The sequence below is a fragment of the Stegastes partitus genome, unplaced genomic scaffold, assembly GCF_000690725.1.
Source record: "Stegastes partitus isolate 25-593 unplaced genomic scaffold, Stegastes_partitus-1.0.2 Scaffold1134, whole genome shotgun sequence".
Taxonomy (NCBI): Eukaryota; Metazoa; Chordata; class Actinopteri; family Pomacentridae; genus Stegastes; species Stegastes partitus.
The window spans coordinates 11,042-31,942 of record NW_007578865.1 but is presented as its reverse complement, the minus strand read 5'-3'; the positions used below and the strand labels follow the sequence as shown (position 1 = coordinate 31,942).

Here is a 20,901-nt window from a genome sequence, read left to right as displayed (position 1 = left end):
ATTAAGCAGTGTATAGACAATAGATGGATGGATTCTCTGTTCAAACGTTACAGAATGACAGAGTAATCAAGAAATTATTAAAAGTTGTATGTGGTAGTGTACTCTAATATGTAGTAAAGGAATAGACTTGCTTCACATTCTTACTGACAATTCTTCCCCAAATCTCTTAAAGTTGTGCACTTTTCTCATCTCAAGGACACAATGAATAAAATAAAGACTGACAATGAAAATAAATCTCTAAAAGTTTATATAATAATGGAAAATTCTGACAACTATACCACATATAGGAATATCAGTCATTATTACAGCTAAAATAAAAGTATTGTACTGATAAATCTGCTTTAAAATAATGTTTCTTCACATAACCTCTAAGACTTTAATTTCTCACTAGAATAATGGAGACCCACGTATGCACTTGAATTTGGTTTTCGTCCACTCTCCGCTGGCACTGCAGACGATCTTGCGAGGGCCGGATATGGGGGTGTATCCGTCTATACAGGACAGGGCTAACTCCGCACCGGGGCTGAAGTACCTCTGGAGCCCGGCCAGCTCGATATTGTCAGCCAAGTTAGGCCTTAAACACACTGTGAGAGGAAAAAAAAAGATTTATTAAGAATTGTGCGTAGACTGGAAAATTCATTGAAACAAATATCTTGTCATATATGAGTTTTGCAAAAACTCTTTGTAACATCTGGGCTACTGCAATAGAAATTAATCATTTACCCCTATCCTAAATGCCATGCAGAGAAAAAAAAAAGAGAAAAAAAACTATTTGAATGAAGGAATATCAATACTTTGTGCTACAATTTGTTTAACGCTGCTAATTTCGAGCAATATTTACTGGAAGGTCCATCATTCTGAAGGAGTGTAAAACTTTTCAGGGCTATTTTTGATCCACGTTTCCTGAAACAATGTAAATTATGTTGCACTTTTTTTTTTTTTTGCCAATTATTGTTAAAAAAAAAAAAATAAAGACAGGGTAGTTAAACTGACATGTTTGCTCTTTTCAGATAAAGTGCATTTTAAGTTTTTAGTTCTGACAACATTTGACAAAGAAGGAGTAACATGAATAAACATTTAATTAATTTTTTTTTCTGCTGTGAAGGACAATCAGTTAATGAATTTTATATGAAGAGGACAGTAAAAACATTTTTCCTTTTTTGGAAGAAAAACATATGAAAACAAAGCATTTCAAAATAACAATGACTCCTTGTACTCCGAAATCAACATAATCACGACTCTGTAAGTTCCTTCAGAACAAAGAACTGCAATTTAACTAAAGCCACGAAAACTGTGGAATAAACTATTATACATACAAGCACTTCAAGCCATATAATGTTAAATAAAAGCCAATAATAATACCATTGTCTTGTCCGGATGTCACAGCGGCAAAAAACACAGCCGGACAAAGCAGGAACAAAGTCAGCATACGTTCCATCCTTTATTTTTGTCAATGTACAGATGTTCCTCAGCTCTTTCCTGTCGTCTCTGCTTCAAATACTGACTCTCTGTGCCCCTCTTTCACTGCTGTTTGTGTTTCTCTAAAAGTAAACAGATAAGAGCAACATGAAGTAACTGCTTACGGACAATCTTTGTTATGTTATCTGCTTTTTTTTTTTTTTTTTTTTGCTCACTAGCATCCATGTGACATTTTACTGGAAGTGAAAAAAGGCAGAGAGTGGACTTTCCCTTGTTGCTGCAATGTAAATAAACAGGAAAGACATTTAATTTGTCCTGCTATTGCAATTTGCTCGAATTATTTTAGGGAGCTTAGCACATTGTGCTATACTTGGTGTCTGTATAAAGAAAACAAAAACCACAGAAATCGAGATCAAGAGTCATGTAATGTCACTACAAAGATACTTTAGTTGTCAGATTAGCACAAAATTTTGATTCCTAGAAGTTAGTGAGTCATAGAACATAACTTGAATAACGTGTCACTCAGAGAGCAACTACAGATTTGATATTAAAGTCCAAATTCAATCAGCTTGTAATGAAGTAGCACAGGCATTAATTCAACTGAAACTGTATTTGAATGTGACTTTTTTTTTTTTACTAACCCTGTTCCTCTTTCAACTTTCATGGAGCCCTTTTCTAGTCCTTTTTTAAACACAAGTAGTGCTAAAGTGGCCTGAACACGAGTCCCAGCACCTCTGTGGGCTGTTCACATAAGAGCAGTAAAGGCCAGATTAGAATCGCACAGAAACAGGCTGTGAATTGGTGAAATAAAAACATCCATTAAAGAATGTCAGGTCAACATCACAGGGTATGTCAGCCTCTCTTCTCTTAATAGCCCGTCAGCTTTTATCAGGAGAATATTTTCCTCGAGCCTTATTGTTGAACCTCTCTTGGTTTCTGACACCGAAATCGACCAAATGTTAAACTCAATATCGAACCACAGTGTTGCTTAGCGATGCTAGGTGGTTTAAAGTGAGGATGGATAAGGAGGAACATGTTTGTTGAAAGTTCCTTACCTTCATAACATGACACCAGGAGAGACTGCTGCATATCATTAAAGATGGTGAGAATCAGGTGAGCTTGTTCACATGCAGATATTTTGTTTTTGTATGTTAGAAGAAGCCTCATGATCCGATCAACAGTCCTTCTTTCAGAAAATATTTTACACATGGGAAAACAAGCTGGGGCTGCACGGTGGAGCGGTGGTTAGCATCGTTGCCTCGCAGGGAGAAGGTCGCTGGTTTGCGTCCCGGTAAGGACACCCGGGATCTTTCTGTGTGGAGTTTGCATGTTCTCCCCGTGCAGCGTGGGTTCTCTCCGGGTTCTCCGGCTTCCTCCCACACAGTCCAAACATGTTGAGGTTAATTGGTGATTCTAAATAGTCCGTAGGTGTGAATGTGAGTGTGCTTGGTTGTCTGTCTCTAAGTGTAGCCCTGTGATAGACTGGTGACCTGTCCAGGGTGTCCCCTGTCAGCTGGGATAGACTCCAGCCCCCTGCGACCCCAGTGAGGATTAAGCGGTGTATAGATAATGGATGGTTTGTACTTTGACATCTTCTGTCAGGTCCAGGCCTGAAAACTAAAGGAGACAGAGTTTTTGCAGTCTCTGGAACAATCGGCCTGAGGAACAAGAATGAATAAGTCACTGACCTCCTTTAAGTCTCTTCTTAAGTGCTTTTATTGGACAGTCTTTTCTGATTTTACTCAAGATTGAATTTCATTCTTTTCTTTCCTTTGTGAATGTTTTCATCTTTTCCTTTTATTAATTTTGTTGGCTGTTTCACACTTTATCCGTCTTCTTTTCAAACATGATGACTTTATGACTCGTGTGTTTTACTTGAAGCCCTTGTGAAGAGCATCGAAACATGATTTTAGAAAAAAAAAGCTCTTTAGCTGACTTCTATCTTTATATATCCTTCTGCTACACATCTGGTACATATTATTTAGCTTAAACTTTTATTATGACACAAAGTTCAGCTCTATGTAGTTTGTTGCAAAATACATATGAAGAGTTCATTTGCAGCAACAGATAGCTCCATTTTTGTAGACTTTCAGAAAACTTTTTTGTTGTTGGCTTGAGATAATATTAATCAAACTGAAGTTGAGTGGATTTGACTCAGTAGAAATGTCATGACAGAAACAGAGATAGCTTCAGTTTGATTGATGTTGTCTCAGGTAGACGATGGAAAAGTGGGTTTTCTGAAGATTTGTGAAGATGGAGTTATCTGTTTTTGTAAATGAACTCTTCATATGTGTTCAGTATGTTCTGTATGTATTGGAAACTGAAGAGGCCCAAAGTTTCTTCAGTGGCTGACCGCTATTTTAGAGTAACAAGGAGTACACATCTTCATTATTTCATTCATAATTACCACTATATTTTTATTACCAGTTAAAAATGACAAAATAAACAACGACCATTAACACAGCCGGCCCTGTCTCAGAATACAATGCAGTTAATCATTCAGTTAGAGGTCATGCGGGTCTGGTGGAGCTTGTTGTACTCGCAGGGGGGGAAGAAGCACACATGGTGATTTCTGATGGAAGGGTTTTGGCCCTCAAGCTGTACTCCACCTTTCCTGGTTCTAAAAGAGAAAGGAGAGAGAGAGAAAACAAAAAAGAGAGGCAGTTAATTTACTGTAATCATAAAATATTTTCATCTGACTTCACGACTGTTTTTCTGAAGACATCTGCAGCCCATATGCGCTGTGCTGCTGCCAGTGAAAGCACGCAGCTCCGAGGAGTAAGTTCTGTGTCGACTCAGCTATAAATATCCACAGTCCTACATGCGGTGTGTGTACAAGTTAACATAAAAACATGTGAAGTTATGACTCAGCTTGTTTCCTATAGATGCAAGTGGAAGCTTTGCACCTGTGCAAGTTCAAGAAATATCTTTTCTGTCAAGAAGCATGCATCACATCTGGCAAGAACTCACCCTCGAAGCATTCTGGGATGGGGAGAGACCCGTCGTTACAGGTGCTGACCACCGGGTAGCCACACCTTTCGTCTCTGTTCAGACAGTAGAAGGCGACGTGCTCTCCATGGAAGACTCTGTTTGGCTTCAGGTCTGCGATCCAGAGCTTCTTGGCGTTGTAGAAGATTCGGCCTCGTTTGATGCCAACGGTGCAGGGAGCTGAGTGGAAAAACACATTCCAATCCAGACTGTGGGTTATAAATGTCACTGTTGGTTTAAAGTTTATTGATTCTCTCAAGCAACTTCTCAGAATCAGGGGACTGAAGACGCTCTTATTTTGTGATGCACAGAAAAAATCTGGACACATTCGGTTTTACAAGCTGACTACTAAAACTGCACCCAGAATCTTTTGCAGTAACATAAAGATAAAATCCAGCCTGAAGGAAGATCAGATTTTACCATGACTCACCCCTGCAGACTGGCTTTGATGACCAGTTTCCTGTGTTTTGGCACTGAATCTCAGCCTCTCCGTCCAGAACATAGTGCTCATTGCAGGCGTATTTAACCTTCTCCTTGTAGCCGTGTGGCCTCATCACAGCGAAGGTGATGACGCCGTTTGGTATGTTTGTTGGGATGGAGCAGCTCACCTCTGGAATAAGGTGGAGAAGAGGAATTATACCACGGTAGCAACTGCAATTTAAAAAAAAAAAACTGTCTAAAGGAAAATTATAGGAAGCATTTAGAGCCACTGTTTTAGAGGGGTGTTTTGTATGTCCTATGAAAGGAGAATGCAAAAAAAAAAAAAAGAAGGTGTAAATGGACACTTTTTGCACATGCACAGTGTAATTATTCCTTTTTATTTTACAGGCGATTAAGCAAAAATATGAATTCAGTTATATACATAACATGAAAAACCTCTGACTCTGGATAACCACATTTTTTATTTATTTTTTAAACAAGAAAATGGACATTTTTTGGTATAAAAAGCCTTTTATAAATGTGTTTTAATTTTACTAATATTAATTTTTATATTTTAAAGACAAAACAGGCATATCTAAGTTTAACATTGTGGAAATATTTGTAAAATTTAATACAGTTTGCTAAAAAATAGTTCAGTCATTTTACATTGATTTGTTTGTTAAATGACAGATATCTTGTATAGTTCTAGTTTTTTTTTTTTTTTTACAACAAAAATGTTAAATGAATGTGTTTTTATCATATCATATATAATCTCTATCTAGCTAACTTGTTATATAACAAGATTTTTTTTGCAATTGTTGGTATCCTTCATTAAAAATAAAAACACAAAAAATACACAAACATGATCTGCAACTGCACAGTAATTTAATTATAGAAAATTCCTATATTTATATGAGATGGTTATTTTCTGTTATTGCGCCACAGCTGCCAAAATATAATCATTTTTGTTCTTATCTTTTATTTGTTTTACTAATGTGTGTGCGTATGCAGCATGTTACCCAGTATTTTAGGAAGCCATGACACACATGATTATGATGAAAATGTCATGAATACCTCGACACACTGGCGGTTCGGGTACAGTCCCATCAGCCATGCAGGATCCCCTCTCATAGCTGGGAGCTTTAGGTGAAGTACACTCGTATGTCCAGCCCTGTCCGTACATGGTGGTGCTTCCAGTAACTGATTTATCGTGGACAATCCTCCCGTCTCTCGGTGCTCTGGGCAGGGGACAGTTCACAGCTGTAAGGATTGGTTAAAAAGAAAACAGAGTTATGTCTGAAGATTCTCAGTCATCCAGGTCATGGTTGTATTAATGGTAGCAACTGGACTTGCTTGAGTTCCTTGAAGACGTTTCACCTCTCATCCAAGAGGCTTCATCAGCTCTGACTGACTAGTTGGGAGTTCCAACCAGATTGAGAGAGTGGTGAAAAAAGCCATCTATGTCAAACTGGAAAGACTGGAGGTCTGAGGCATCACCTCTCCCCGGTTTACAATTCAGTCCTAAGATCTCTCCCCAGGAAGATGAAACCACATTCACACCTAGCCACAAAAGACCCTAATGAACCGCTTTGTGGCAGGGGGAGCACTAACGACCCATATAACGAGGGGGAGGAGCAACAAACCCCCAAACTCAGGTGTTAATGGCTCCTTAAGGATATAAGTATCTGGAACTCCCAACTAGTCAGTCAGAACTGATGAAGCCTCTTGGATGAGAGGTGGAACGTCTTCAAGCAACTCAATCAAGTCCAGTTGCTCCGATTAATATAAAATATTGACAGCAGCTCTGAAGCACTGAGAAAATCAAAATGAAGCAAAATCCATGTCAAGCTCATGCCGAAATGCAAGTTATGCTGCTTTCTGTGGCACTAAATCTCCACCTTTAAACATCTGAAATCCATTTGTTTAAAAGTTCGACATAGTTTCAATGAAATGCATCACCAAAAATCTGCTTCCTAATTGTATCAAAAATGTCTAATTGTGTATTTCTTTTTACTCTATACACTCTGACAAACGCTCTCTATTGAACCCTGATGGAATCATTTCTCACCTTTGCAGACAGGAGGCGGGTTGCTCCAGGTGCCGTCATGTAAACACCGGCTTTCATTGGCTCCCAGCATGACATACCTGGTGGACAAAAGTCCCCGTTATTCTGAAACGTATCCTTGTAAACACAGCTCGGAACAATCAGTTTGGATGTGAACTCTAACTCACTCTTACCCGTCATCGCACGTGAAGTTGAGCACGCTCTTGAACGGAGCCTCTGTCCTCCCCATGGCCAGCGGCTGCAGAGGTCTGGGGATCGGACACATCTTGGCTACAGAAAAGATCATACAGTGTGGATAATGTTGGATCAGCATCTGTTGTTGGGTACAGAGCTGCTCTTTTTGAGAAAAAAATGTTGGTAGAATAATCAGATGGATAATAAAAGCAGCCATTATTGATCTCAGAAGTTACCTGAGATTAGATCTGATCAGACAACAGCTCCTTTTAATGTTGCTTGTTCTTGTAATTGGGAATCAGGACAGATTGTGGTCCATCTGCTTTAAAAATTACTTCACATGTGTCACTACTGCATGTCTGCTTCATTTTATAATTTCTTTGAAAAACCTTTTCTTGTTCCTCGCTCACATTTTTTTTAACCGACTGCATCAATAATACAGTATATAAAAAAATATTAAAAACACGAGAGCATGCCTTTTTTTTCACTATTGTATTTCTAAGAGGGCTGCAAGGCGGCTCGGTGGTTAGCATTGTTGCCTCGCAGCTAGAAGATCGCTGGTTCGCATCCCAGTGAGGACACCTGAGATCTTTCTACGTGGAGTTTGCATGTTCTCCCCGTGCAGTGTGGGTTCTCTCCGGGTTCTCCCACACAGTCCAAACATATGTTGAGGTTAACTGGTGATTCTAAATTGTCTGTAGGTGTGAATGTGAGTGTGCTTGGTTGTTTGTCTCTAAGTGTGGCCCTGTGATAGACTGGTCCAGGGTGTCCCCTGCCTTCACCCTGAGTCAGCTGTGATAGACTCCAACCCCCTGTGACCCTCGTGAGGATTAAGCGGTGTATAGATAATGGATGGATGGGTGGATATTTTTAAGATCAAACCAGATTATGTTTTTGAAAACTGATTTCCCATTTTTAGAAAAGAAAACTTGCTTTCTTGTGAGTAAACCATCTTCAGCTTGTATTTTTAAATTGACAGCCTCTGAAACTGCATCTGGACTTTGTTATGTGACAAGTTCAAACCAGGCACAGAGGAGTGAAGCAAACCTTTCAACATAATGCACTGATTTCTTCGAGGATGGTTATTTTTCTAAAATGTCAGCAGAACCACGATGCATTTTTGCCTTTGCTCCCACTGAGTCCACACTTTCTACTTGCTTGCTATTCTCTCCACTGGTGGAAATAAACTACAAGATTAACATGCAGCACAGTAAACACCACAGCCTTAACTCACGGGAGCAGGCCAGGTTCAACTGCGTCCATTCCCCCGTGTCAGAGCAGATTATCCTGCTCGAAGCCGCTGTTGAAGGCAGGTATCCTTGTCCACATGCGAGGATCACCACCTCTCCAATCTCATAGACGCGTTTTAGGGTCGTATCATCAATGCCATCGGTGACAGGAGGTCGGCCACACACTGGGTACAGAGAAATACATTTAATCTGACCTACAGGAAAAGATTTACATTTTGCAGAATAAAGTGAAAGCTGTGCACACTTTACTTTTGGTGCATCAAAGGTTGCATAAGCTACAAAAATACAAGCAAACATAAAACACTGATCTGTATAAGATGACGTCTAGTAAGTGCATTTTTCATGCAAAAACACTAATAAAGCATCTTTCCTGCTCAGTTTAATTTTTACCTTTCTTGGATGTAGCAGTTGTGTATAAGGCTACTTGGCAGAGGAGCAGCAAAGCCAAGGTGGGAGCCATCTTTTCTGGGGTGAAGTCTCCTCAGTGTCCCCTGAATGTGAATCTGGGAGGAGGGGATGAGTCACCTAACCGGTGGCAGTCTGATCCAATCAGACGCTCGCTTAAGCTTCCATTGATTGAGCACAAAGGTCACAGCTCTTGCATGTTTATCTAGAGTTGATCGATAACTCTGTTGTGTGATATGAACTTCAAGACACTTTGCATATGGAGTTTTGATGAACACTGCTTCGACTATATGATGTGGCTGTTTGCTCAAATGAGGCAGAAAAACACAAGAAGGCACCAAAAAGTTGCTCTTTGGTTTGTGGCTATAGAGATATGTGGTGAAACTACATACAACAAGGTCCAGTTTACTTAAAAAAAGACAACCCTGTGAACTGTAATCAGTGAAATGATGCAATATTCTAACTGGGTCAGATGATTTGTTGATTACAGGTAATACTGTGTGTCCTTCATGGGTGGATTCAACCGTCAGATAGGCAGCATTGTTTGAATAGAACATACATCAGGTCCCTGACAGTTAAAAGCTCTTTTTCAGAGGACACAAAGAGAAACTGGAACATTGGATTAATTCAGCATTTCAGCTCTACCGTGTGTCAAAACATCAGGGCGTTTGCACAATTAAAGGCTGTGAATGAATCAGCGTGGCCCAGTCAACCTTTTGTCCTCTGGAGGTTTGCTGTTCTCAACCTTTTTTTTATTTTTTATTGGAATAATTAACTTTTTTTTTCTTTTTCTATTTTATTTCTAAGAGATGAGTGTTGAGCTCAGTGTCGCATGCTTTCAGACAGCAGTGGTTCTGGATTATTTGACCCGATTGTAAATATTTGTCTTTAACATAAGAAGGACTGAGATGGTGAAGCTGCTCCGTAGGTCAGTGAACTATACGGGAATCGGTGAGCAAGTCAGGACAGTCTGTAAATCCACAAAGCTGTGAGAAATGTTTCAGATCAGTCACAAATCCATGAGCTCAACCAAACACTAGTCGTAAGAGTCACACAGCAAAAAAAAAAAAAACAAACAAAAAAAAAAATGTTTCTTGACACTTTTTATCAGTAATTTTTTAAAATTGTTTATTTTATTTTACTGATTTTTACAGTTTTGTTAAATTACAGATAATAACTAGTTAAATCACAGAAAAAAAGGGTGAATAATTTACAAGTCAACCCTAAAACCCCCTGAAAAACACGACAAAACTGTAAATATCATCAAAAATCTGTATTTTTAAAAAGTGGTGATTCACTTTAAAAAAACAAAACAAAAAATAACAAAAAGAAAATTGACTGTAAAATGATTCTTATAATATCATATCACATTTAAAGATTTCTGCCATTATTTTAAGGTAAATAACAATAATGTTACAGTATTTCACTGTTCTTAACATTTTATTTCCTGGTCCCATTGCTACCAGATTTTTGCAGTTTTTAACTACATTTTTAATTTTAATTTCTTTTTCCAGTGCTTATGGATTACTGCAATACAAGATCTTCACAACATTCTGACAACAGATTATTAGACACACACACAGAGAGCTTAAATAATGAGTGAGGCAATGTTATTAATCAAGTAAAGACGAGTCCGCTTGTGTTGAATTAATTATGCTTTTAAGAAATCCATACAGTGACTCTGCACATTTTGGAATGCAGAACAAGGGCAGAACTGAAGGGGAAATTAAACATTTATTTGGCAATGATTGCAATTTGGGTTTAGGAAATGTGAAATCTGCAGATGCAAAAAGACCAAAAAAAAATACAAGGTCTGTGATCAAACCCATGACACTTAAATGCATCATAGTGCTGAGTCAGCAACACATCTTTTCTTGCAGTGACACAAAGTGGACTCACCAACTGTGAAACTTGAATTATTTCGCTTTGGTCAGATAATCTCATTGTCCTCAGGGCAGCAGTGTTTTTCCACAACACTTTGGCAACACAAAGCAGAACATCTGGCAGACAGTGGCCCTCACTGCTCTGCATTCATGACATGCATAACTCTAGTCGTACTGCCTCATTCTAACACACTGCACATTGAATTATTCACACTGTCTCCAAACAAAGCACAAATAATGTCAATTAATACCGTCTAGCTTCTTCTCACTGCACAAACATGCTGAAGACACTCAAACACACCTTGAAGCTTTGGCTTTATCAGTCTTCATGTGAACCACTCTGTGCACATTAATGAACATTTCTTACAGGTCAAGCACATTTATGCAATGCACCATTTTTCCACACGGTGACGCCTCCTTCCTAAATTCCTGCAGCGGGACCAGCGGCCTCCTCCCTCCCACAGCGGATCCTGTTGCGTGACATCAGCCGGAGTGAGAAGGAGGAAGAGGAGCGGAGCAGCGTCAAGTTACACGAACACACACAAGACCAGGAACAGGAAGTGTGCACTCAAAATAAAACTGCCAAAGCGACTTCTGCACTCTAAAAAGTGATTCAAATGACCTATTCCCACCTCTGAAATTAAATGGACCATTGCAAGATAAAACTTACTGATGTGGATGCATTTTTAAAGATGCAAACATTATTTTGTAATTTTAAGCTGATGCAATTACTGACATCATTATGTTAATAATTGTGGCATCGAGTCATTTGAATAGAGCTGCATTTTAAGGCCTTTAACAGCCTGTGTACTGCTCATGCTGTCTGATCATTGTCCCAAACCTGACTAGGATCTAGGTTAACTCAGTGGCTAAGAATTTGCCACCAGCCGAGCAGCTCAACAGCTTTATGTACACAATTTGATTAATCCAACCACTTTATAAGTAAAACAATAGAAGGTAGATTTCTCAGTGACTAAAAACAAAGAAGATAACATGATCCTGTTGAAGATGAGCACTTCACGATGTCTATTCCATGTGACTTTTTAAAAAATAATTTCTTGCGGCCTTATTTTTTATTGCACAACCTTGAGGAACAGTCACTTTGCGTTTTACTGTACACACTGTACGATATGAAATAAAAAACGATTGAGCTTGATCTTGGTTTTGAGCTTGACGGGGGCAAATGTACAGCGCTACAGCAGCAAAGGAGACGGTGCAAAACAAAGGGACAAAAGTAAAAAAAAAACAAAAAAAACAAGAAATATACACAGGGAATTGATATTGTGCAGCTTCTTTTATATGTAGAAATGCTGATATTGCACAAAATCCACTGAGTATGAAAAGTAATGATGGTAGTAGTTTATTTAATTCATTGACAAAACAACACAAAAAGCAAGTCAATACAATACAAAGCAAAGTGTCTAATTTCTGAATGAAAAGGAAGCAGAAAGAAGAATAAACTTATAAGCATCTAAAACAAACAAAGAAACAATAAATAAATAATGCACAAGATAGTCTATAAGTTTTATATTTTCTATAAAGAACCACACAGAATTTTAATTTGTGCTTGTCCCTTCCACGATACACTCTTTTACTTTGAAGGCTGCAACCGGATGCGGCAGCTCTGAGCGCGGCCGCCTTGACACCGAGCCGAGCTGTCAGTGGAGCTCAGCGGTATCGACAGGCAGGGAAAAGCCCTCAGACAGTAAGTACAGAGTCTCCAGTGCAGACCGCCGCTCCGCACTCTGCTGTCTCCACGCTGAGAGCTGCGCGTCTAAACGGACTGAAACCAGCCCAAGAAGAACAAGTAAGGAAGAAGAAGAAGAAGTAGTAGAAGAAGAAGAAAAGGAGCGGACTGCTGCTGCTGCTGCTGCATTGATTTGTGTGCAGGGGGGACATGGCTGATGTAAGTTTAAACGAGTCGTCCACCGCGGACGTAGCGAACAGGTTTGCTCGGAAAGGTGCTCTGAGGCAAAAGAACGTCCACGAAATCAAGGACCACAAATTCATTGCCCGGTTCTTCAAGCAGCCGACTTTCTGCAGCCACTGCACCGACTTCATCTGGTGAGTGCCCCCCTCTCACTGCTGCCTGTTGCATGTTGGACAAGTTCAGTCGATGATGTAACTTCCAACTAACTCCCCCCCTCCCCAAACATAATCCTGCACTTTTTATAAAAAACATCCTCTTTCTCAGCATCCAGGTGTTTGCACAGAAGTCTTGATGTTCTCTCTTGAGTTCACTTCACTCCCAGGATCCCACATAGTAGTAATTTTATCCAATCACTTCCATATGGGAGGAGTCTGCCTGTTGTTTGTGGTGTCAGGTTTGCATTGGGTTTAATTTCTGTGGAGCAGCAAAGGACTGAGTTCAAACTGGATTCTTGTACTAATTGGGAACATTCTTAGTGAAGAATTAGAGCAATCATTTTCATTTTTGTTGGTCCCACAAACTCCCAAGGATGCCCCACTCCTCCACTCCTGAAATGTATTCATACCCTTCCATTAAAGAAAAGGCAAAATTCACAATAGTTACTCAAATAACAAGAAACTGAAAAAAGTAATAATAAATAAAAATTTGCTAAAATATAATTTAGTGAAATAAGATGTTGCTTTTGAATTTTGGTTGAAAAGAATAATTTAAAAAAACGAACAAAACTGTCAAATTAGAGCACTTTGCTGATGAGCAGTGGGCCAGAATCAGAATACCTGTCAGCAGGTGCAGACGTCTGATGGAGAGTTACAGAAAACACTTGATGGCAGTGATTGACTCAAAGGGTTGTTCAGCTAAATATTAGTTTACAGGTTCCATCATGCTTGTTTTTAAAAAAATATATATTTCTGTTGAACCATGATTCAAAAGCAATGTCATGATGTTCATTACATGTTTATGTCAATTTCAACCTATTTCAGTGACAGCTGTCTTTTTCCTTCTTTAATGGGAGGGTATGAATACATCTGAGGACAACTGTACATTTAAATGAACACACCAAATGACAACTTTTTTGTTGTTGTTTGTCATCCCTGATTAACACATTACTGAACCCTGCTGAAGTGTTTTGCATGAGTAATAGGTTCTCACACAGCTGAACTTTTAACCATTTTAAGCTGCTGGTTGTAACTGGGGGAGGACAGCTCACCTCTTTGCTGCACAAACTGTCTTGTAGGGGAATTGTGCAATTTACTGGCAGCCTGAGCCCAAATGGAAAAGGTCTGCACCTCCGCTACAAAGCATTCTTTCAGCGTATACATATGGTATTCATTTGACACAGAAGTTGAGGCACAGATTATTGCCTTTATGTTGCATTTTTTTCCCCCCATGCGTGAGGCACAAATTGGAAAACATGACCAAATGTTTCTTAGTGTAATATTTAGACTCTTACTGTGTCCAAAAATCCTACAAAATGCAACTTTTCAGACTTTGGCTTCACAGTTAAGTCAAACGCCGGCGGAGTAAACTTGCAGACAGCTCGGTAGAGTTACACCCACATTTCCAGTCCTGTGCTGCTGGAGGTGGGCGTGTGATCTCAGGCCCTTCGTGGCTCGTGGCTTATAGCATTTACATAATAACCTGTGCCCTGCCGAACACCGCTCCTCGGCGCGAAGCACGAGCTCAACGTGATCTCGAGCTTGTTGCTTTCCTTAAAGAATTTAAAGAGCAGAGCCTGTTTGCGCATGATTTCTAAACAATCACTTTACAGCAGCCGAGCTTCTACTGTAAGGGGAACCCAAAAGGATGCAGACAGCTGAAAATTGCCATGTGATTGGTGAACACCTCCTTCCAAAACAACAAGGTGTTTGTTGTGCTGCTATAACAGCATCTCTCATGTTTGGAAAGCTTTCTACATGATGTTCAAACCTGGCGGATGTGCTCCAATTAAGCAGCAAGAGCATCAGTTGCGGTTTCAGATCATCCTGAAGGTGCTGAAGTAATAGAAAAATCTCTCTTTATGCACCTTGTTTTTCCACACGGATGTTCTTGTCATGTTATGGAAGAGTTAAAAAAAAAAAAAAAACAACATGAAAATTTGAAACCTCTGCAGCGCTCTTGTTCAATAATGACGTATAAAATGCAACACACAGTCCCTGGAATGAGTATATGTACATGTCAGAGTACATGTCTGGAGGAATGAATGAATGAATGCATTTATTTTGTGTGTGTGTGTGTGTGTGTTTTTAAAAAAACATGTGTGTAAACAGCTTCTCATTTCAGCCTTCTTTCTTTTCACAGGGGGTTTGGAAAACAAGGATTCCAGTGCCAAGGTAAAACCAGACTGAAAGACATCTGACTCATTCAGATGGAACCTGTGTGTGTGTGTGTGTGTGTGTGTGTGACATGTGCAGTATGTTAAGCATAGGTTTTCAAAACATTTTGCTTTAAATGCAGCTTTTTTTTTTGGATAACTCCTGGGCTGCTTCACACTTTTTACATCCCATGTACCTTTTTCTCACCTGCTTTTGATGCTCTTTGACGCATTCGTTGACTTTCATTTTTACAGCTCAGAGAACGACTTGTAATAACTGATTTTTCTGTGAGGGTATATTATTTCTGCTTTTTGTGACCAAAATTACAGCTAGCTATCGAGGATAACAAGGCCATCATGCTCATCGTGTCTTAATTGACCTAAATCATGTGCCAGAAAGGAAGTTATTTTAAAATATTTCATATTTTTGAAACCTCAGCCGGGATTTCCTGTTTGTCTGCGTGGCTTAATATTATCAGTTAATGGTTCTGATATCTGTGACAGCTCAAGTAGTCCCTTGGAGCTTGTTGCACGGTGTTTAATTAGATCTAACATGTTGATAATCACATTAAAACTTTGCGTTTAGAGTGGCACATTATCACCAAAGTGCCTCTTACCAAGTGAAGCTTTTGCTTCGAGAAGACAGGCAGGCTGGAGGGGAGCAGGTTTGTCGGAAGTCAGAGGAATGACAGATGAGGAAATTTAGCAAAAAACAGACGGAGAAGAGCTTCAGAGAGTGCACCAGTATGGATGGAGGACATTTTTCTTAACTCTTGACAGCCCAGAGATCACCACCTTGACTGAAGGTGCCGCCGTTTGGAGCTTCTGCACGCATCAACTCTCGAAATTCCTCGTCTAATGTGGAAACCTTCGGGCTTGCCAAAGTTTGAGTCTGGCCTCGAGCGGCCAGGTAGCTCTGCAGAGGATGTCAGACAAGTGGTTCGCTTCAGCGTGGACACTTTTGTTACAGAGAGTTTGAGATGCAACACTGACATTTGAAAGTGAACCGCAGCACCTTCTGAAGTTATTCATATGAGCAAACCAAAATGAAACAAGCTTGTCATTGAAATGTGGCGTTTTCAATACAAAAAGTCGTATTAACATTCAGCATTTACCATCTGAGGTTGAATACTTGAGGTTTAAGTAAGGTATGATGTGCATTTCCGTCCTCATGAGAGCTGATTTTCTCAATCCGCTGTTGTTTATATGTTTGCTTGCGTGCACTTTTCCTCCTTCCTGTCTGTGTCGGCGTTTCGTGCTACAACCACAAACTGCACATGAACTAACTGCAGGACGTGAATCACTTGTCGGTCCTTTTGCACATGCACAAACGAGATGTGGACCCACTCCATAAGGCGCATTTAGAATCAGTATTCCATCATGCATTTTTTGCATTTTAACATTGTGCATCTCCTCCGGTGCAGTTTTTGCAAACGGTTTATAATCGGAGTGTTTCCTCAGAAGGCGACTATTTTTGTGTCATCTGAGTCAAGTGTGATTAAAGAGTCAAGCAAGAGTCAAAACAGTAAAAATTTATATCCAGTGACTCACCTAATTGGAAGCTCTCTGCATATTTCTTTTTTTGGACTTTGGACGGAAGACAGTGTCTTCTTTCTGTTGGAAACTTAAAGATAAACACTTTGCGTGCAAGGTGTTTAATCTCAGTGACTCACAATCACTTCTCTCGAGGGAGTCGGGGGAGACTGATACATGCACTGAGTCATTACTCGCCATACAGACTAATGTAGATGCTTCATAGCGTCTTGTGTGTCTATTAGGCCATGTGTCTGGGAATTGTTCACTTATAGGAACATGCATATTAGCCCATGTGCTCACGGAAATCTGTCTTTTTCCCCTTTGGGCACCGAAGCTAACGACCCGACACCCACTCTTTCTATGTGATCGCCTCTCACAGAAGTGAAATGCAGTCTGCTCTCGGGCCTTCAGTATTTTTGCTCCCACTTGGGTGAAACCAGGCTCAGCAGTGAGTCAGTCTAAGGTGTCGGAGTGTTGATAGCCTATCATGTTTTTTGCATAACCTGACATTATCGTCAGCATGTCCGACGGCCCCCTCCTCTGCTTTCACAGCAGCTCGTCATCTCGTCCCGCCTCATTGTTAATGTCGCAGCTTTTTGATGCAGGAGATGATAAGATGATTAGAAAGGATGTCAGAGTCGCTTAAGAGAGACAAAAAACGGTGCTCTGGAGTTTCTTTTTTATTTGCAAAACACCGACTGCACCTCTCAAAGACACCGACCACTCCTTGTGTCTCCATCGTATATCCGTGCCTGGAGCTGCTAAATAAATAATAACGCCGCTTTATCAGGGACGGACGGGGCCTGGCCACGCTGCAGCTATTCAAAGAGAGAAAGGTTCCCGTTTTCTCACATCTGCTTAGACATCAAATATTAAACTTAAGCTTCTATAAAATGAGGGTCAAGTCCTCTGGCGGAGACAGCGAGCCTCCCAGTCGCTACTCGAAAATGACAAAGTGATAAGCTGTGGAGTGGCATTTCTGTAACAAGAGTGACATTTAATTTTCAGCCCTGCAAATGTCCCTTTTCTAAGAATAGGCTTCGCAGAATTACATCATCAAGTCTGGTTTTGTGGTGTCGCAGGCTTGAACTTGGGAGGTTTGGTCACTAAGATTGAGGGTCAGGTATTTATTTAATGTATTTGCATGTGTTTTATTAGAACAATTGGGATGAAATATATCAAAAGATGCAACATGAGTACCTGCTGGGATGTCTTATCTGTATTAGTTGGTGTCTTTGATCTAAAAATTGACAGATATAGTTCAAAAGTGTTGATTATTGTTGAAAGATTAGGTAGATTAAGCAGTCAGGTGATTGGTTTTAGCTTCTTAGATGGGGATATTTCTCAGTTTTCTTAGTTGTCATATGAATAGAATATTATATTTGTATTAGTTGATGTGTTTGGATTAAAAATTGACAGATATAATTTGAAAGTGTTGATTAGAGCGCAGACAAAAAGTATATAAGTCAGTCAGATGATTGGTTTTAGCTTCTTAGATGTCCAGTTTTTTTAGTTGTTTTTAATTGTGAATCTGATATCTTTATGTTTTAAACCACTGTTTGGACAAAACAAGCATTTTGAATATATCAGCCTTGACATCGGAAATTATTTTCACTATTTTCTGACTTTTTATTGACCAAATGTAGTAATAATGGGAAGATGTGCACCTTTTCTACAGACAATGGAGTTTATTGTGCCGAGCTTGTGAAGGTGCAGGTGACAAAAAAAAAAAAGACATCCCTTAACATGACACTTGAAATAAAGCGCTGCAGCAAAGTTAATGTTGTGGAAACAAACAGGTCGGTCAGTGAGCACCTGTGTAGATGCTATCTGCATTGTGAGCGACCTGTCTGTCGTCCCCTCGGCTACTTGTTCCTCCGGAGTCTTGTTTCAACCTCCTGGCCCGACGCAGCAGGGTGTCTCAAATCACCATTTAGATGACGTTGTAACACAACCGGGCAATTTGTACTCGTGTCACTCGACTGATTTACCATCCAGATCTTGTTAGGCTCTGAAAACCTTGGAACATGGGTTGTTGGGTTATGGTAAGCAGCTCTCATTTTGTTTTCATCTCTTGAGGCTCTGATGTGCCAGGGTTTGAGCTGATGGTGCGGCCTTGTTCTTCGACCTGCTTCGCATTCATTCGGTTAAACGTATTCTGTCGGCCACCGAGGACCCTTGTTTAAGTGTTGGGGGGTCAAGTGCTTTCTTCAAGGGTGTCTGCATAGACACACATTCAGAGGAGTGTTAGTATAAGGCTGCCATTCCAAGATTTCTGCCACAAACGGAGCTTTCTCTGAGAATGTGGATACTATCATGATATCATTGAGTCCATCTAAGTGTTTATTCCCACTGTTGTCTCTTTTGACAGCTTAGAAGCAGGAAATCATTGCTTAAAACCCCAAAAACCTGAACTCAAAATTCATCGCCTTGCTTCCTTCTGTGCAAATCAATTTCATAATAGTCTAAAAATTAAAAAAAAAAAAAAAAAAAAGCTTTTTAGACCGACTGTAATTTAAAAACGCCTCAGGTAATTTCTCTTACGAGCCATTTTCGGACAAAGAATGTAAACAGACGTGAGAACGGAACAGAAGAGAATCCAAAGGGAGTTGAAATCGAATCCAGGAGGCTGCACAAAAAATATTGTTTCTTGTTGTTCCAGGAGAAAGACAGTGTTCCCTCGTCTGATTTTCTGCTCCATACACCGGTTGCAATAACGATAATCTGTGTATTGCAAGTGTCGAGGCAGCTGATGGATCTGTGCTCGCGTAATGGTTTCTGGAGGAGCTGCGAGTTCCTCAGCGGTTTTTATTGACAGATTATAGGCAATCGAATTTAACCTGAGGCTTCCCAGTATCCTCTAATGGGAGGAGAAGCTAATGAGCTGCGCTGTTGTGGAGGAACCTGTATGCAAAGATCGAGGGTGACTTAAGTAGCGAGGATTCCGAATAACAGACACAAGAACTGTCATTTTGGGCATTACAGTCGCTCTAACCCACGTATTAGTCATAAACAAACCGAGCCTACCGCTTTGTTCCTTTGATGGTTGGAGGTGTTTGATGTCTTAGATCAAACTTTGATAGCACCACACAGTAATGACTGCATCTTCTCCCTCCAATCCCACTGACGCTGTTCAGTGTGTTTGGACAGAATATCCCCGTTCAAGTCCGCCGCTGTGCCGTCCCAATAAGGCCTTTGTTGACAGCCGATGGAAAGGTAAACTCCCTGAGTGTCCACGGCCCCCTTTTCATGCTGGCGGACTGATGTATTCTTCTTTTGCTTCTTATTGTTGTGCTTTTGTCAACTGTCCAAACAGAACACAACCTGGTTTTTAGCACCAGTGGCCCGTCAGTGTTAAGCAGAAAGTGAAGGCGGATTGTGTACAGACAGCTTATCTAAACCCTGGCTTAGATTCTTTATACAATGCAGGGTTCAAGTGTTGGCTAATGGCAGATTGTCTGACACCGTCATGAAAATATAGATGTTAAGAGCAAGCGGGCAGCATTTAAGGGCTCTGTTTCTGTTGTTTGGCAGATTTGCACTTCATGCTTTGACTTCTCCAGGGGGGTTGACATGACCTGTAATAACCTCCATTTTTTTTATGAGAGTCATGAGAGTTCACAACAGTTTAAACCCTCAGGTGGCCTAAAGTAAAGCCTCCTGACAGATACCTCAGTGACATTTACAGTGAAATTACTGGAAAACAACGTATATCTGCGGTATAATGGCAAATCGGCTCTTTACAGTTAATGCTACAGAATCAAATCCTCTCTAAAATGCACACTCACCAGTCATTTATTTAATATGTGGAAGTACCACAGCTTATTTTCAGGAGTAGTTTGCTTCCCCTTTTTTTTTTCTCTCTATCAACCGCAATGCAATTATATTAATTTAGTGGTGTAAAAGCAGTGAGTAGAAAACTAGCAAGGGTTTAAAACCCTCAGTGATGAACCTTTTGAAGTACTAATCCAGCCAGACCTTTTCATAAGTGCCCCTTCAGATTTAGGGCATGCAAAAAAAAAAGAATTTCAATGTCAAAATTAGTAGATATTACATCTTTTTTTCCCCGTCCAGTTTTCCTCTAGCGAGTTTCTTTCTCTATTTACTCATACAAATAGGGACTCGAGCTTAAAAAAACAGCACGGAGCGTCTGTTTTGTTTTTTTGGTCACAGTTTCAGTCACGAAAGCCTATAGCATGATTTTCATTCTGTTAGTCGGCCCTCCAAGAAATGACTGTGAGAAGAAATGGTTTGTGACAGAGACGTGAAACCCCTGTGGTCTTGGGATTCTCATAAGCCCTGGGCCTCGGCTGGAGCTGTGAAATCATAGACCACCCTGCAACATCTGTTGCTTTATCTCTGCTACCTTCGTGGCCGGGCTTTTGTTCGTGCCTTCATTCTCTGGTCCTTTTTTTTTTTATCCCCCCCTTGTACTAAAGCGGTGGCACACTTAGAACAAAAACACCGATTCATTCCTATTAGCTTTGATGCTAACAGCTGAATTTTCTGTGGCATATACA

At 40.1% G+C, this 20,901-nt stretch overlaps 2 protein-coding genes across 2 annotated transcripts in view; both read right to left on the bottom strand.

The window, feature by feature from the left end:
• Positions 1 to 1,500, bottom strand: part of LOC103368235 (beta-2-glycoprotein 1-like) — an 8,003-nt gene extending 6,503 nt beyond the window's left edge. Inside the window, exons 1-2 of the mRNA XM_008296536.1 lie at positions 1,363 to 1,500; positions 408 to 584 (exon numbers count right to left, since the gene is read on the bottom strand). Coding sequence (XP_008294758.1) covers positions 408 to 584; positions 1,363 to 1,438 — 253 coding nt within the window. The 5' untranslated portion in view covers positions 1,439 to 1,500. The remainder of the gene's footprint in view (positions 1 to 407; positions 585 to 1,362) is intronic.
• Positions 1,501 to 3,807: 2,307 nt separating this feature from the next.
• LOC103368234 (beta-2-glycoprotein 1-like) lies at positions 3,808 to 8,776 on the bottom strand. Its single transcript, XM_008296535.1, has 8 exons — positions 8,707 to 8,776; positions 8,301 to 8,480; positions 7,066 to 7,162; positions 6,896 to 6,972; positions 5,902 to 6,087; positions 4,838 to 5,017; positions 4,390 to 4,587; positions 3,808 to 4,039 (listed from the first exon to the last, which is right to left on the bottom strand). The coding sequence occupies exons 1-8, from the start codon at positions 8,774 to 8,776 to the stop codon at positions 3,930 to 3,932; spliced, it is 1,098 nt and encodes a 365-aa protein (XP_008294757.1). The 3' UTR covers positions 3,808 to 3,929.
• Between the last annotated feature and the right edge of the window lie 12,125 nt (positions 8,777 to 20,901).